At 41.6% G+C, this 16673-nt stretch overlaps 1 protein-coding gene across 2 annotated transcripts in view; it reads right to left on the bottom strand.

Annotated features, from left to right (window-relative positions):
* Nucleotides 1-363: 363 nt before the first annotated feature.
* Nucleotides 364-16673, bottom strand: part of G6PC3 (glucose-6-phosphatase catalytic subunit 3) — a 36897-nt gene continuing 20587 nt past the window's right edge. For both annotated transcript variants that reach the window (XM_068127219.2, XM_078785494.1), the window contains exon 6: nt 364-1814. In XM_068127219.2, coding sequence (XP_067983320.1) covers nt 1496-1814 — 319 coding nt within the window. In that variant the 3' untranslated portion in view covers nt 364-1495. The remainder of the gene's footprint in view (nt 1815-16673) is intronic.

Genomic DNA, 16673 nt, shown 5'->3' with positions numbered 1-16673 from the left:
CACACACACACACACACACACACACACACACACACACACACACACACACACACACACACACACACACACACACACACACACACACACACACACACACACACACACACACACACACACACACACACACACACCGGAGTGATCAACATATTTATCAAAAAAAAAACTTTTTGCCAAGTAATATAGAAATAAACCCTTTGTTACAAAAATCCATACATTTTCATGCGAGTAAGTTCTTAGTGATGATGATAGGGGCTTTACGACTGCATCTGCAAATTCAAGTCACATGTCGATTTGTATTCAGAGCCAAGCAACCTTCTTTGGTGTACGGACATTCAAAGTCACCAGCTGCATCATCCGGCAAGATACATCTCCCAAGAAGTTGTTTATTAGGAACACACATTTGAGGCGAGGCGCTCAACAACAAATATAGTGAGTTTAGTAACAGTGCAACAAAAATTCGGTCACGTTCTTAAATATAACCTTTGTGGTGCTTTTACATTCAAGAACAAATGCAGGTCCAACCTCATAACACAGATGTTCCAACACACAAATAGTGCAAAAAACTTATTTATTTGAGGCATTCCACTTGGGTGGTCCTCAAAAGCAAAATAAATATTACCTCAACCTACCGAGTCCCCTGCCTCAAAACCCCTCGGTTCTTTCACCAACGTGTATTAAATGCTGCTGAAACGCCCTGGGAAACCTTAAAAATTGGAATGGAACAAAAACGGAATCAGCAAAATTGTATGAAGAAGAGAAGAAAAGTATGAGTAAATACAACTTATTTTGTTTCATTTTTACTTTTATAATCCAACATTTTCTCTTTTATTTCCGATTTCGAAAAGTCTTCAACGCATGAAAAACTCAATATATCTGCTAAAGACATGAACAACGCCAATAGGTTTATATGGATAACGAAAGCCTGACGAGCACAGTGGGACGGCCACCAAAATGCAAGAACAAACCATATTTTGCAATTTGGGCACCTGAGAAATAAAGTGGCCTATCTTGCATCGAGATGGCAAAATTGTGCACAAAAATAATCTTTCAAGTCTGCACACTTTTCATTTGTTATTTAACGGTAGCTTTCAATAAAATGTCTGAAGCTGATACTGATCTTTGTTCAATGGGAGTGTAATAGAACTTGCACATGGAAACTTGCATTTGGAATCTCTCTCCCCCTTCCACTCTGCCTCCTCCCCCCACCCCTACTCCTCCACTTTCCCTTTCAAAGCTTGTATTGGATAGCCTAGTTTACATCTCAGCAAGTAATCTTGTGTTAATGAAAAAGCATCCCACAACCCAACCAGAGTTGCTTTCTTGCTATCGCTTCAAATCACGGTTTGACCAACAGTCACATGGCCACCCAAAATGTGCAACATGTTCGAAAACGCAATTCGTTCGTTGAAATACAAGTCAGAAAAACTGCACAACGTTGAAATTCAGATAAAGTTAAAAACTGTTTGTAGCAGCTCACCTTTGGGGCCTCAAAGGCTCAAATGAAAAAATGGAATATTCCCATAACAACCATGGGTAGAGCAGTGTTTTTCAGGAATATAAATGCATAAAAGAGCAACAAGGGATCACTAGGGATCTTGAGGCTATCGAGAAGATGCAAAGCCAACAGGATGAGCACTGCACAGGCTGCATGTAGAAGAGGGCCTCCCCGGGTGGGCCTGAGAGCGCCGAACATGTGCTGAGCAAGACCAAGGCCACAGCAAGCTCCAGAATCTCTCATGAGAGATGAAAGGGGAGTTGTGATGAGATGAACCCATTCTTTACGTGCACACCAATGTTGTGCAAGCCTCATTGACCTGCACAACAGGAAATACAAAAGGTAGCATATTTTGTTTGCAACAACTTTGGCTTTCTCCTGGGAGAACATTGTCAACTAGAACGCCACTCTTCGACACCGGGGATGTCGAACAATATGCCTCCATCCACATTATTACATCATTATACACACTTGTACCAAGTTTGATTTAAATCCCTTTAGCTGTTCTCAAGTATCACATTTTTACCTGACATGACCTTTGACCTTTGATGCCAAAATCGAATCAGTTCATCTTTTCATCATAATATACTTGTACCAAGTTTGGTCGAAATCCCATCACTGGTTCACAAGTTAGCGCAGTAACAGAATTTTTTACCTAATGGGCCCTCTGACCTTTGACCTCATAATGTGATCCATTTATCTTTACATCATTATACATACTTGTACCAAGTTTGACTGAGTTCCCTTCAGCCGTTATTACGTTATCGTGGTAACAAAAACGTATTACAGAAACTGACTTTCAGCTTTGACCTCTTGATGCAGAAATCTAATCAGTTGATCTTTGTATCTATATCATAAAACAGGAGTGTCTATCCGTCTATCCATCCCCAAACTACTGTTACGTGCTCCTCCCCGACCCCCTGGTCACGGTGTACCTCCGAGCCCCGAGAGGAGTCACGGCAGAAAAATGTGTTATTCTGTATGTCAAAGATCAATGGAGAAGCCACACAAATAGTTACTCACAAACAAATATTGTATTAAGATCACACAAGAATAACAGTACAACAATAATAGTAATCAAAAGTACAATCAATATGTCCTATGATGGTACCATCAGTTTCGTAATATATAACTCACTGTGCTCCAAGTGAGCGGAAAGAAGAATATTCCCAATGTCTAATTCCCGGCTTCAAGCCAAAGTGGATGCGCTCCAGCGATCGTCCGATCAATGTCCAATCGAGACCAGAGTCCCGTTGGGTTGGCAGTTACAGTCCTGCTGCCAAAGCTGTGCAAAGGCGCCCTCCAGGCGACTGGGAAACCCAAAGGCACCCTCCAGGCGACTGGGAAATCACACCTTCGGGTATGGACGTTCCACAGCTCACAGTCGGCGAACCGCAAATTAATCTTCAAAAGATTAATTTGTAACTCTGATTCTGCAACTGGACCCGACGGCATCAGCCCACGGGTCCTAAAATCCTGCTCTGCTGCTCTATCTCACCCTCTCTCTGTTCTCTTCACCCTCTCTTTTGCTCAAGGTCAACTGCCATCTGCTTGGAAATCAGCCAACATCACCGCTTTGCACAAAAAAGGTGCAAAAACAGATCCTAGCAACTACAGACCAATCAGCCTTCTCCCAATTATCAGCAAAGTCATGGAATCCATCATTGCTTCGGATATGAAATCTTTCCTCTTCTCCAATGGCTTGATCTCTGATCATCAATTTGGTTTCAGACCAGGTCACTCTACTCTGGACATGCTGCTTCTGCTGTCTCAACAATGGATGGAGGTCCTCAATGCCAAACAGGAAATTAGAGCCGTCTCCCTCGACATATCACGTGCCTTCGACACGGTCTGGCACCCCGCTCTGCTCACCAAACTCTCCTCCTTTGGTATCCATGGAAATCTCCACGCATGGCTGGCGGACTTCCTCTCTAGTCGTCATCAACGTGTGGCCCTGAATGGGTTTCTCTCATCTCCTCTTCCTGTTCAGGCTGGAGTTCCCCAAGGCAGTGTTCTGGGCCCCGTGCTTTTTCTGGTCTTCATCAATGATCTCTCTGACTCTCTCGAAAATCCTCTCTATCTCTTTGCTGATGACTCCACTCTCTGCCGCTCCATTCCTCTTCCCTCAGATCGGCAGTCTGCTGCCTCCTCACTCTCTGAAGACCTGGACAAAATCACAGACTGGTCAAACAAGTGGAACATGTCTTTCAATCCTGACAAATCTCACACTCTTACTATGTCTCTCTGAAAAGATCGACTGGACAACCCTCCCATCTACTTTCTTAACAATCATCTCCAAGAAGTTCTGTCGCTCAAGATTTTGGGTCTCACTATCTGCCATGATCTTTCTTGGGAAAACCACATTTCCAAGCTGGCCTCCAAAGCCAGTCGCCGACTGGGCATCCTCCGTCGTGCGAAGTCCTTCCTCGGCACACCTGAGCTCCTCACCACATACAAGGCTTTCATCCGCAGCTCAATGGAATACTGTTCTCCCCTATGGGCCGGTGCTCCTGCCTCACACCTAGCTCGGCTTCACGCTGTTGAAACCAAAATTTTCAGAATTATTGGAATCTCCCGCGATGAAGCTATCTCTGAGGGCCTTTCACTCACTCACCGCAGGCAGGTCGGTGGTCTTTCTGTCTTCTACCGACTCCTCTCCGGCCTTGCACCCCCAGCTCTCTCTGTGCTCTGTCCCCCAAATATTCCTACAGGTCGCACAAGATCTGCCAGCAACCCTCTGATGGTTAAACTGCCGAAATCTCGGCTCTCTGCTCACCTTCACTCTTTCATTCCTCTTTTCTCCCGCCTCTGGAACAAACTCCCTCACTCCCTTCAATCCCACTCCTCCCTCCAGGTCTTTAAAACAGCTGTTCACCACCATCTCTTATCTTCCCCCATCCAAAACCTTGATCTTTTCTACCCCCGCTAATTCACCCCAGATCCACCTTGTTTGAAATTCCAACTTCTTTCCTGGAAGTCCTGGCAGTGTCCATATGTTTTATACCTCTCCCACCGCCCCCTTCCCATGCCCCCCCCCCCCCCCCCAAAGCCCTCGCCCTCTCTCAGATCTCTCGATGTCTCCATGTCTCTCGGTCCCTGCTCTCAAATGTTGTGTTTGTGTCCTTCCCCCTCTCTCCCCATCTTGTCTACCGCTCCCGATGTTATATGTTTTATGTGTCGGTTTGTCTTTCTGTGTGATTAATGTTCGCTCTTTCACGATCCTCGATCTTGTATACAAAAAAAAAAAAAAAAAAAAGCCACGTTGCGCACACACACACACACACACCAGATACGTCTGAATGCAGTGAGAACGGCATAAGCGAAGCAAAGACCTTGCGCAATGCACAAAGCACGCGAGTCAAAATGGCCGACGGCCCGGTCTCGTGTCGTAATGGCACGACGATGATGATGATGATTCTCTTCAGAATCCACCGCAAAACCTGACACGCAGGTTGATCTGTCACAGCGACAACAACTCTGTCGCAGGAATCCCTTTCCCGGGAAACCCAAAGTTCACCCGTGACTCTCGTTCGTCAACGTTCGCTCAGACCTCAAAGCAACTATACTTCTTGTCCGACTCCACTCGCTCCACCTTCTTTCTTCTTCGTCGTCGTCCGGTTCCTGATCCGGTTTCCTGTTTCTTTTTAACTCTTAACTTTTTCACCTTTTGAAAACAGTTCATAAACAATAAACCTTTTGAAACCAATAATAGTACATGGAATCAAAAATGTTTACAGTGGATGAAAACCACCACAACGGAAGTGACGAATCCGTAACACTACTCCCTCAGTTTTGGGGCTAGCCATGCCAAACCTCCTGTGGAAAGTTTTGGGGTCCCAGCGGATGTTGTAAGGTAGGTAGGAGGTTTCAAAAATTCCTCAATAAAATTATAATTTTGAAATCAACTCGATACGAATCTGCCGCGAATCTGGAAGTGGACAGATGACGGCAATGAGCTGGTTTGATAATATCTCAATACAATAGTCATTTGACACAGTATTTTGTTAACGTATCGATTTATGATTGGAATGACGTTTGGAATTGAATGAATACAATTATGATTTTGAATTCGTAATTGTATTCACCCAAACGTACGGAACTACACCACTTCCGGATTTAAATATTTGTTTATGCCACAAATGTTGGTAAAAGTTTATTTTTATGCCTCCGCCAACGAAGTCGCCAGAGGCATTATGTTTTCAGGTTGTCGATCTGGCTGTCCGCCCGTCCGTCCGCCCAGCCGTCCATCCGTCCGTGATAGGTTTTTGTTACCTCGATAACTTGAGAACGGCTAAAGGGATCTTATTCAAACTTGGCACAGGTATGTATAATGAGGTAACTATGAACTGATTAGATTTTGGGGCCACGAGGTCAAAGGTCAGAGGTCATGTTAGGTAAAAAAAATACTGTTACCGTGATAACTTGTGAACCAGTGATGGGATTCTGACTAAATTTGGTAAAATGATGTAGAGTGACGTAAAAATGAACAGATTATATTTTGGGGTCAAGAGATCAAAGGTCAAATCTGTAATAGGTCTATAACTTTAGAACGGCTGAAATGATCTAATTCAAACTTTGTACAGGCATGTATAATGATGTAAACATTAAGTGATTAGCTTTTGGGGTCAAAGGTCAAATCTGCAATAGGTCTAACTTGAGATCGGCTGAAATGATCTAATACAAACTTGGTACAGATATGTATAATATTGTAAAGATTAAGTGATTATATTTTGGGGTCAAAGGTCAAAGGTCAAATCTGTAATAGGTTGAGAACGGCTGAAGTTATCTAATTCAAATTTGGTACAGGTATGTATAATGATGTAAAGATTAAATCATTAGAATTTGGGTTCAAGAGGTCAACGGTTAAAGGTCAAAGTCTGTAATAGGTCTATAACCTGAGAATGGCTAAAGGGATCTAATTCAAACCTGCTGTCCATGTTTCACGTGTGACTGAAGGTGCCAAAATAATGTGAATTTATTGGTTTCATAGTTTAGCATTCACCGTTTCCACATTGTTTGTTTGCTTTCGGCTCCCCACCTGTGCATAGCACGGGTACCTCACTAGTAATAATATATATACTTATACCAAGTTTGTGTAAAATCCCATCAGTAGTTCACAAGTTGGCCGGTAACAATTTTTACCTAAGGGGGAGAGGGGGGGGGGAAAGGTTCACGGAAAAATGTCGCAAGTGATGGTTACAGAGTATGGCTTATAATTAACAACTAACACGGACATATCCACATTTTTACAACATGTCCTTTCCTGAACGTATATTTACCGGCACACTAAAGCTAGTCAAAATTTGTATAATCTTATGTTTGCTGTATTTTAATGGTCCGATGTGGTTTTTATGCATAACTGAACAGATTATTGGACCTGGACTATAAAAAATAAAATTTACAGACCATATACCATGTGCCTTCATGTCATCAGTTAAAATTATAAAATGTCATTCATTACCATTAAATTAATGTCAGGGCTTTTAGTGTCACTACTCACGAAAACAAACGACCAGAAAGTCGAGCGGCCATTTTGAATTCTAGCAGAATTCCAGCAGGGGCTTTAAGGTAGGATATTTATTTGAAATTGAGAATGTCTCACAAATTAAATGTATTCCCCATTGTGATAAAAGTATGTAAATGCTTGGTGCATTTACTTGACATTTTACTGATTAAAAACGAGTTCATATTTTTTAATTAATGGACTTATTTTCATTCTTTGGTTTTTAATTATTTCCCATATAAGGCACAAGCAGTCAACATGTCTTTATGGAGTGCTGTCTTTACCATGTCATTTCAATTAGGTAATGAAATCAAGAAAACGCATCGCCGCAGATGCGGCAAAAAGTTCCACATAATTTTGGAGATTATTTTGTCTTGTATATTTTCAGGTTATCGATGACGGACAATGAGAAACATTGTGATTGAATTCGACTGGGAGAAGCTTAGAAGACGAAGCGCTCCAGCTTCGTCTTCCTCTTCCAGATCCACAAGCAGAACCACACAATATGTGCGAGCACGAAAAGAACAAAGAAACGACCAAGTATACTGCATATCAAGCCAATGAACGGACACACAAAAGGAAAAGTTATGTTCCAGAGGCGAGCAAAATGGAAGGCCATCAAGAAGCTCAGAGGGTCCAAAAAGAAAGAAAGTATTAAGTCAAGGCTCGTGTAAGAGCTAACACATAGAACATATAATAAAGGGAGCGGGAGACAAGAGGGGAAGAGAGGGGAAAACACAACAGCAGTAGGGAGCAGGAACATCAGGAGATCTGTGAAGGGAGAGGGCTGGGGCAGGGTACATATGATAAACTAGAACGGCACTGAGTAGAGAGCATATCATTTTTGGCCCCATCTCCCAATGGTGAAGAATCACTTAAAAAGTTAAATAATTATCGTATCCAAATCTATATTCAGATCTTCACCAAAAACGAATCGATTCGTCCTTGTCACACACCCAACCTCTACACCAAGTTTCGCCCAAATCCGTCCACAACTTTTCGAGATATCGTGCTATTTATCATTTTTGGCCCCATCTCAAATTGGTAAAGAATCACTTTTAAAAAATTATACAAGCCGGATCCGAATCCGGATCTTCACCAAAGTCTAATCATTTTGTCCGTGTCATATACACAACCTCTCTGCCAAATTTCGTCTGAATACATCAACAATTTTTTTAGATATCTTGTTCACAGACAGACAAACAAACAAACAAATGAAAAATCGGTCAGAGACCGAGGACTTGCCGGAATGTACTTTTTTTTAATCGGCCATTTTGGACAAATATGGCGGCCGAACCACGTGACCGATGACGGCATCATTATTTGTTTTCTAAACGAATTTATTCCTAGATTATGCTCAAGAAATTTCATCTTGATCGGATGAAGTTTTGTACTTGTCAAATTATGATGTCATAATGGAGGCACCTATGACATCATCATTAACATATTTTATTCCCCATGGAGAGTTCTTTACAATGAGCCATGTCTCAATTCTTTCTATTCAGCACTTTCGGAGATATAGAGGTGCAAGGTTTTTCGGTTTTTCCAAGATGGCGGCCGAACCACGTGAATGACGACGTCATCATTATTTGTTTTCGAAACGAATTTATTCCTAGATTATGCACAAGAAATTTCATCTTGATCAGATGACGTTTTGTACTTGTCGAATGATAACGTCATAATGGAGGCAACTATGACATCATCATTAACATATTTTATTCCCCATGGAGAGTTCTTTACAATGAGCCATGTCTCAATTCTTTCTATTCAGCACTTTCGGAGATATAGAGGTGCAAATTTTTTCGGTTTTTCCAAGATGGCGGCCGAACCACGTGACCGTTGACGTCATCATTATTTTTTTCCTCCACCAGTTTATGCCGACATGGCGCTCAAGAAATTGCATCTTGATTGGATGAAGTTTTGTACTTGTCGGATTATCGAATTATGACGTCATAATGGAGGCCAAACCAACCAACCAACATACTTGCCGGAATCTTTTCCAGCAAGTAACAAGAAGACGTAATGCAGAGCAAGATACTTGCAAAATCCAACCGACAACCCCCCCCCCCCCCCCCCCCCATGAAAAAAGGTTGCATTTGATCCAGCAAATTGTCAATTTCATCAAGATCAAAATTGACGATCTTGATTAAAGCTCAGGTCAATAGGATGAAAAGTGACAATTTTTAGATGAAAATTGATGACATGGGACGAAAAGAAAAGTGATGATGAAAAGTGAAAGTGATAGGATGAAAAGATGAAATAGGATGAAAAGTGACGATTTTTAGATGAAAATTGATGATTTTGGAAGTTTGACCTGGAGTTGATCTTTGACCTTTTGACCTCAAAAAAGTTTCCCAATTCAGTAAGGCACTATGCAAATGCTGTTAAATTTTCAAGTCAATCGGATGAAAATTGATGGTTTTTCAGATGAAAATTGATGATTTTGGAAGTTTGACCTTGAGTTGACCTTTTGACCGTTGATAGAGTTGACCTCTTGACCTCATACATCGTTGGTTTACAAATGTAGTGACTCAATATACAAATTAATGCTGTTCAATTTTCAAGTCAATCGGATTTAAAATGTCAATTTTAGAAATTTGACCTCCAGATGACCTTTGACCTTAAAATCAATAGGCTTCTCAATTGTGACGACCTCTACAACTTAGTGAACTTTCGTGAAGATCGGTTGAAAATTGTGACCTTTCGGCAACTGAGATACAGACATACAAACAAAGAAACAGACAGACAGACAGAATAACGCACAAGACCAACCAATATACTTGAAAAATCTCAAGTAACAAACAGACAGACAGACGGGTGAAAACATAACCTCCACCCACCTTGGGTGGTGGAGGTAACAAGATGGACACTACAAGGACTCTCAGTAGAGAAAACGGTATTTGAAAAAGGTGGATTTGGGGTGTTTTAACGTGGGTAGAAAAGATCAAGGTTTTGGATGGGGGAAGATAAGAGATGGCGGTGAACAGCTGTTTTAAAGACCTGGAGGGAGGAGTGGGATTGAAGAGAGAGAGGGAGTTTGTTCCAGAGACGGGAGAAAAGAGGAATGAAAGAGTGAAGGTGAGCAGAAGGGTCTTGATTTTGGTAGTTTCACCAGAAGAGGGTTGCTGGCAGATCTTGTGTGTCCTGCAGGAATATTTGGGGGACAGAGCACAGACAGAGCTGGGGGGGAGCTAGGCCGGAGAGGAGTCGGTAAAAGACAGAAACACCGCTAACATGTTTGTGGTGAGAGAGTGAAAGGCCCTCAGAATCAGAATCTCTTGAATAATGTGAATTATATCATTTCAGGACCTGTCCCTGACCCAGGATCTGATGTGGATGATTACTCCTGCCATTCAGGACGACATGGATGACCATGCTCAAGGGCTTGATGGTAAGTAACCAACACTAGATAATTACATGAATGGTGCAGAATACAGGCAGGTTTGCTTTCACCATGTGTTCACATCACATGCATCCCCATATCTTAAATCCTTCATTATTTCTTCACTCTTTCCAGAAGAGCCAACTGATGGTGCAGACACAGTCCCAGAAGAGCCATATGCCTTGCACAACAGTGCTGAGGATCCCCTACTTCCTCACACAGACATGGTCCTAGAGGTACCACAGAACTTGAGCAAGCAACAATCATCCTCCAATAGGTGAGCTTAAAACAAATCACTTAATTGATTCAGACTCATTTTAGCGATCGATAATAATGTGCCTTTGGCTTCAAATAGCATGATGTATTGCACCTAGATCACTTTAAATATCATGTTGAAGTTGTATCAGCCATCTGAAAATTATGTGTTTGTCTTTGTCTGATTGCAGAGCTGAATCTGACCAGTATTATGCGATATTCTACAATGATACCTTCTATATTGGTCTGATTCTCCAGATGGCATGTACATGCAAGAGTGCAGGGAGCACACACATCACTCCGACATTTCTGGAGAAGATTGACAGTTCAAAGTACCGATGGCCAAGACGTTGTAATGGCCGAGACATAGTTCCATAGAATGTGTTGACCGGATCTATGCATTATTTGGGCTGCTGCAAATGGAGGGGCACCACAAATTCTCACTGCCGTAAGAAAGAGACGTGCTGAAAGCTCGCAATGCACAGAGGCACATTTAGGATTTACACGTATGAGACACACCTGTATGTAGAGCATTTATACATGCATAGTATATATGTACTTACAAATACAAGTATAGTAGTATCAGTTAAGAACATTTAACAATATTTGAGGATATAATTGAAAAAAAAGGATGCCCACTTCATTTTCCAGCTTTTATGACCCGGTGTGTACCCCGATTTAGAATAGGTACACCGTATCCCTGCGTGTCGTAAGAGGCGACTGAGGGTTGGCGTCAGGAAGGGCATCCGGCCATAAAAACATTGCCTCAAACAGGGAACCATGATTGTCATGGGGCCCGCAAGGCTAACCCCCACTCCAGCGGGGAAAATGGCCTTAAAACGATCATTCATTCATTCATTCATTATGACCATCTGTAATATAATTCAACAGAAAAAAAAATCGGAAGGTGCTTAAGATCCAATTCATATATTTTCTAGTTCTTACATGTACTTTGATTAAATAAACGTGTTTTCTGTAAAAAAATACAATCGTTTTTTTGAACCTGGTTAGACTATTCTGCAACCTTTCCTGTTAAATTCGCCTTAGTATGGCCTCTGACATTTGACCTTGTGACTCCAAAATCCAATCAGTTAATCTTGAGACATGATTATACATACCTGTACCAAGTTTGACTTAGGTCCCTTCAGCCGTTCTCAAGTTATCGCGGTAATGAAAACCTATCACAGATGGATGCACGGACAGACAGACAACCCCAAAACATAATGACCCCAGCGACTTCGTTGGCGGAGGCATAAAAACTAGAGCTGATAGAACACCTTACCTCGTCCAGTCTTGAGAAAAAAAGTACATGGGCGGAGCCTGCGAGCAGCAAATTTGATTGCTTGAGATGACACAAAATGCCATAATATTTTATCCAAGTAACGGAAGGATTTTTTGAAAGTGCTAAAAAGGTGATTTGTGTTGTACATTGCTCAAATATATAATTCTATTTAAATAAAATCAAGATTTCAAAAGTCGTAGAAAAATGTTTTTTGGAATTTTACAGCCGTTGATGCAGCGTCTTTTTCACCACCTAATTTAACACATCACATTACTTCTTTGTGCTTGTTGTTTGCGTCCTTCATGGCATCGATAAAAACGTTTCCTGTTTGGAATGAAAACAGGAAGTTTCCCGTTTCCAATGATTTTCAATTTTGTTTCACCACCAGACAGGCAGAGTAAAAATATTATCTCACTCCTTTTTGCGCATGTGTGATTGGGACAAATTCAGAGCTAAAGTACTGCGAAACTGCAGGTGTGTGTTCCGATTCATGTTCCGATTTGTGTTCAAAATATAACATTCAATTGAAATCAGGTTGTTCCCTCGATCATAAACGGACGTTCGTCGACAGTCAGACAGAAATGACCCCAATAGATTAATCCCGCTTTTCTCTTTACACGCATGGGGTAAAAATAACTATATTCGGTGATATAGCATGTTTCTGGTATATTTTAATTGCATGATAAATTAAAGGGAAGTTTAACCTAACAAACTGAGGCTTAGCATGATTGATTGGTGTCCGTTGGTGTGGCCAGGTGTTTTATACAGTCGTAGCCAAAAATATTGGCACCCTTGCACTTTTTTCAAATAACTTACAATTTTCTCGAAAAATAAGTTGAAATTGACAAAAGTATTTGGTCTCCACAATTCTTTATTTCACTGTTAATATTATAGAATGTTTGTTTTTGATGCAGAACTTAATATATCCTTGAAAATCAGAAAAGAAAAATAAATGGCATTGACAAAATTATTGACACCCGAGACTTAATATTTGGTAGCACACACAGCCTTTGGACAAAATAACTGCAGTCAAGCACTTCCTATAGCCATGAATGAGCTTCCTACACCTATCTACGGGCAGTTTGGCCCACTCTTCTTGTGCAAACTGCTCCAGTTCTCCCAGATTTGAAGGGTGCCTTCTCCCAACTGCTGTTTTCAGATCTCCGCGCAGGTGTTCAATGGGATTTAGATCTGGACTCATTGCTGGCCACTTCAGAACAGTCCAGCGTTTTGTCTTGAACCATTCCTGGGTGCTTTTTGAAGTGTGTTTAGGGTCATTGTCCTGCTGCAAGACCCATGACCTTCGACGGAGACCCAGCCTTCTGACACTGGGTTGAAGATTGCGCTCCAAAATGCCTTGGTAATCTCCTGATTTCATTATGCCATGCACACATTCAAGGCACCCAGTGCAGCCATCACTGAACTGAAGGTAGCACAGCAACCCCAAAACATCACTGAACCTCCTCCATGTTTGACTGAAGGGAAGGTGTTATTTTCTTTGAAGGCTTCATTTTGTTTTCTGTAACATAGAGATGATGTGTTTTTCGAAAAAGCTCTAATTTGGTCTCACCTGTCCACAGGACAATCTCCCAGAAGGATTTTGGCTTGTTCAGGTGTGTTTTGGCAAACTCCAGTCAGGCTTTCTTATGTCTCTCTCTCAGCAGTGGGGTCCTCCTCGGTCTCCTACCATAGAACCCCCTTTCATCGAGTTGGCGACGGATGGTGCGAGTTGAAACTGTCATACCTTGTGTCTGAAGGTCAGCTTGAATCTGTTTGGCAGTTGATCGAGGTTATTTCTCCACCATTCAAACAATCCTTCGCTGCAATCTTTGATCAAGTTTTCTCTTGCGGCCACGTCCAGGGAGGTTAGCTACAGTGCCATGGCCCTTAAACTTCCTGATAACATTGCGTAAGGTGGACACAGGAACATCAAGGTCTCTGGAGATGGACTGTAGCCTTGAGATTGTCCATGCTTGGCTACAATCTTGTGTCTGACCTCCTCAGACAATTCTCTGGGTTTTTTTTTCTTTTCTCCATGCTCATTGCGGTACACACAGTGACACAAAACAGCAGAATGACTCCTTTTCTCCATTCAAATTGGTTGAATGAGTGATATTTATATTGCAGGCACCTGAAACTCACCAGAAGTGAGTTCAATTCCAAAGTACAGCAGAATTACCTACTTTTGAAATCTAATTATTTCTAACAAATTCTAAGATGTGCCAATAATATTGTCCGAGCCATTTTATGATTTCTGTGTGGAATAAGCTGAGATTTAGTAATTTCTTCAGCTTTTTTTTGTTTTGTTCCACTGCAAACAAAAGAAATACATATATGGATACCAAAAGATTTTTTAATTTCAACAATTTTGTGGAAGAAATGGTGCATTATTTTAAAAAAAAGTTCAAGGGTGCCAATATTTTTGGCCATGACTGTAGCTGCTGCAATGTTCCAGATTTCCTACAATTATCTGACGACCATCGAGTTGCATCATGTTTGAAAAAATCAGTTGGTGTGGCTCAGGTTTAAGTGACACAAAAAACCTGAAGGAAAGCATGGCCAACTACCATGAAATTGAAGGAAATATTACGGTCTTGAGCATACATTTGGAGTTTTTAATGGCCGAGTGTTTCTGAGAGAAGACATCAGTAACAGTCGATTATCCTTCTGTCAAGTGTGTACTGCAAGAGGTAATTATTTTGGTACAAGCATTTAGTTTTGTGAAGAAAACAGGTTAAATGATTTTATTCAAAAACAAAATTAGTATAAACAAGCGTTACGCCTATGTCCCCCCGTCGGTGAAGTGATGCGAGTTGACAAAGTGGAAGACGCAAGGCGGCCATCTTGGATTTTGACGTGGTGACCCAATTTTCAATAGCGTTCTCCCTTATGCATAGATACACCCACACACCAGATTAGAAGTTAGTAGTTCGTTTATTTTTCAAGATATTTCGCTCACAAGGTTCAGACATATATATGGTGGCGGCCATCTTGGATTTTGACGTGGCGACCCAATTTTCAATAGCGTTCTTCCTTATGCCTAGGTAGACCCACACACCAGATTAGACGTTGGTACTTCGCTTATTTTTCAAGATATTCCGCTCACAAGGTTCAGACATATATGGCGTCGGCCATCTTGGATTTTGACGTGGCGACCCAATTTTCAATAGCGTTCTTCCTTATGCGTAGATACACCCACACACCAGATTAGACGTTGGTACTTCGCTTATTTTTCAAGATATTCCGCTCACAAGGTTCAGACATATATGGCGGCGGCCATCTTGGATTTTGACGTGGCGACCCAATTTTCAATAGCGTTCTTCCTTATGCGTAGATACACCCACACACCAGATTAGAAGTTGGTACTTCGCTTATTTTTCAATATATTTCGCTCACAAGGTTCAGACATATATATGGTGGCGGCCATCTTGGATGACGTGGCGACCCAATTTTCAATAGCGTTCTTCCTTATGCGTAGATACACCCACACACCAGATTAGACGTTGGTACTTCGCTTATTTTTCAAGATATTCCGCTCACAAGGTTCAGACATATATGGTGGCGGCCATGTTGGATTTTGACGTGGGTTGCACCCACACACCAAATTAGAATTCGGTCCTTCGCTTACGCACGCACGCACGGGAAAACCATAGTCCCCCCTTTTCTCCGCGGTGCGACGGGGGACAACTAGAACGGCGCTCGGTAGAGCGATACCCTCTGCCAGCCTAAACAGTTTACATTTTGTATCCCAATGATAGGACGAATCTGCACCCGTACCTTATCTAAAATCTAATCAACTTATTGTCACCTACCCAACTCATCCACAAAATATCATCCAAATCCGTTCATAACTATTTGAGATATCGTGCTAAATATCGGTTGTGGCCCTATCTCTCAATCGTGAAGATTCACTTTAAAATTTAAGAAAATTATTGCATACGGATCCGGATATTCACCAAAACTAAATCAACCCGTCCTTGTCACACACCCAACCTGTACACCAAGTTTTGTCCGAATCAGTAAACAAAGTGTTGAGATATCATGTTACATATCATTTTCCTCACTCTCAATTGTGAAGATTCACTTGAAGAATTAAAAAATAATTGTATCCGGATCCGGTTCCAGATCTTCACCAAGATCGAATCAATTTGTCCTTGTCACACACTCAACCTGCCACCAAGTTTATTCCGATGCTGTCCATAACATTTTGAGATATCATGTTGACAGACAGAAAGACAGCCAAACAAGAGTGAAACCATAACCTCTGTCCGCCTTCGGTGGTGGAGGTAGCTACAGCAGGCAAGGCTCAGGTTGTTGCAGTAATAAACCCGAGCTTTTCCTAATGGGCAGCTACACTTGGTGGTGGTGCATACACATTTGAATATGGATCTACTCACTAAATAAGTTTTGTGCTAAGTTAAATGTGTATCTTTGCGAGCACAAATACAAAGAGGAAATCCAGAAAAAGGAAATTCTTCCCATCAAGCCCGTGACTGTCCAAACACCTAGTTCATACACATTTATAACCCAATACTAGAACAGATGGATCTGTCATAGTAAAAGGCCGTTTGGTCCATCATGCCTGTGTCACATCCAGTGTATAGTTAGCAGCATTGCTAACCCGAACCCAAGGCAGGATATTTGGCCAGGCTAATGGCACACTCTGACTTTCTCTTATCAAAAGATACCATGAAAACGAACATCCATAACCCAATACAAATAGCCGCTCTACCCATTGTTTTGTTGTGCACAAAAT

This window comes from Myxine glutinosa, chromosome 10 (assembly GCF_964187855.1).
Source record: "Myxine glutinosa chromosome 10, kmMyxGlut1.1, whole genome shotgun sequence".
NCBI classification, from domain to species: domain Eukaryota; kingdom Metazoa; phylum Chordata; class Myxini; order Myxiniformes; family Myxinidae; genus Myxine; species Myxine glutinosa.
This window is presented reverse-complemented; position numbering and strand designations above follow the sequence as displayed.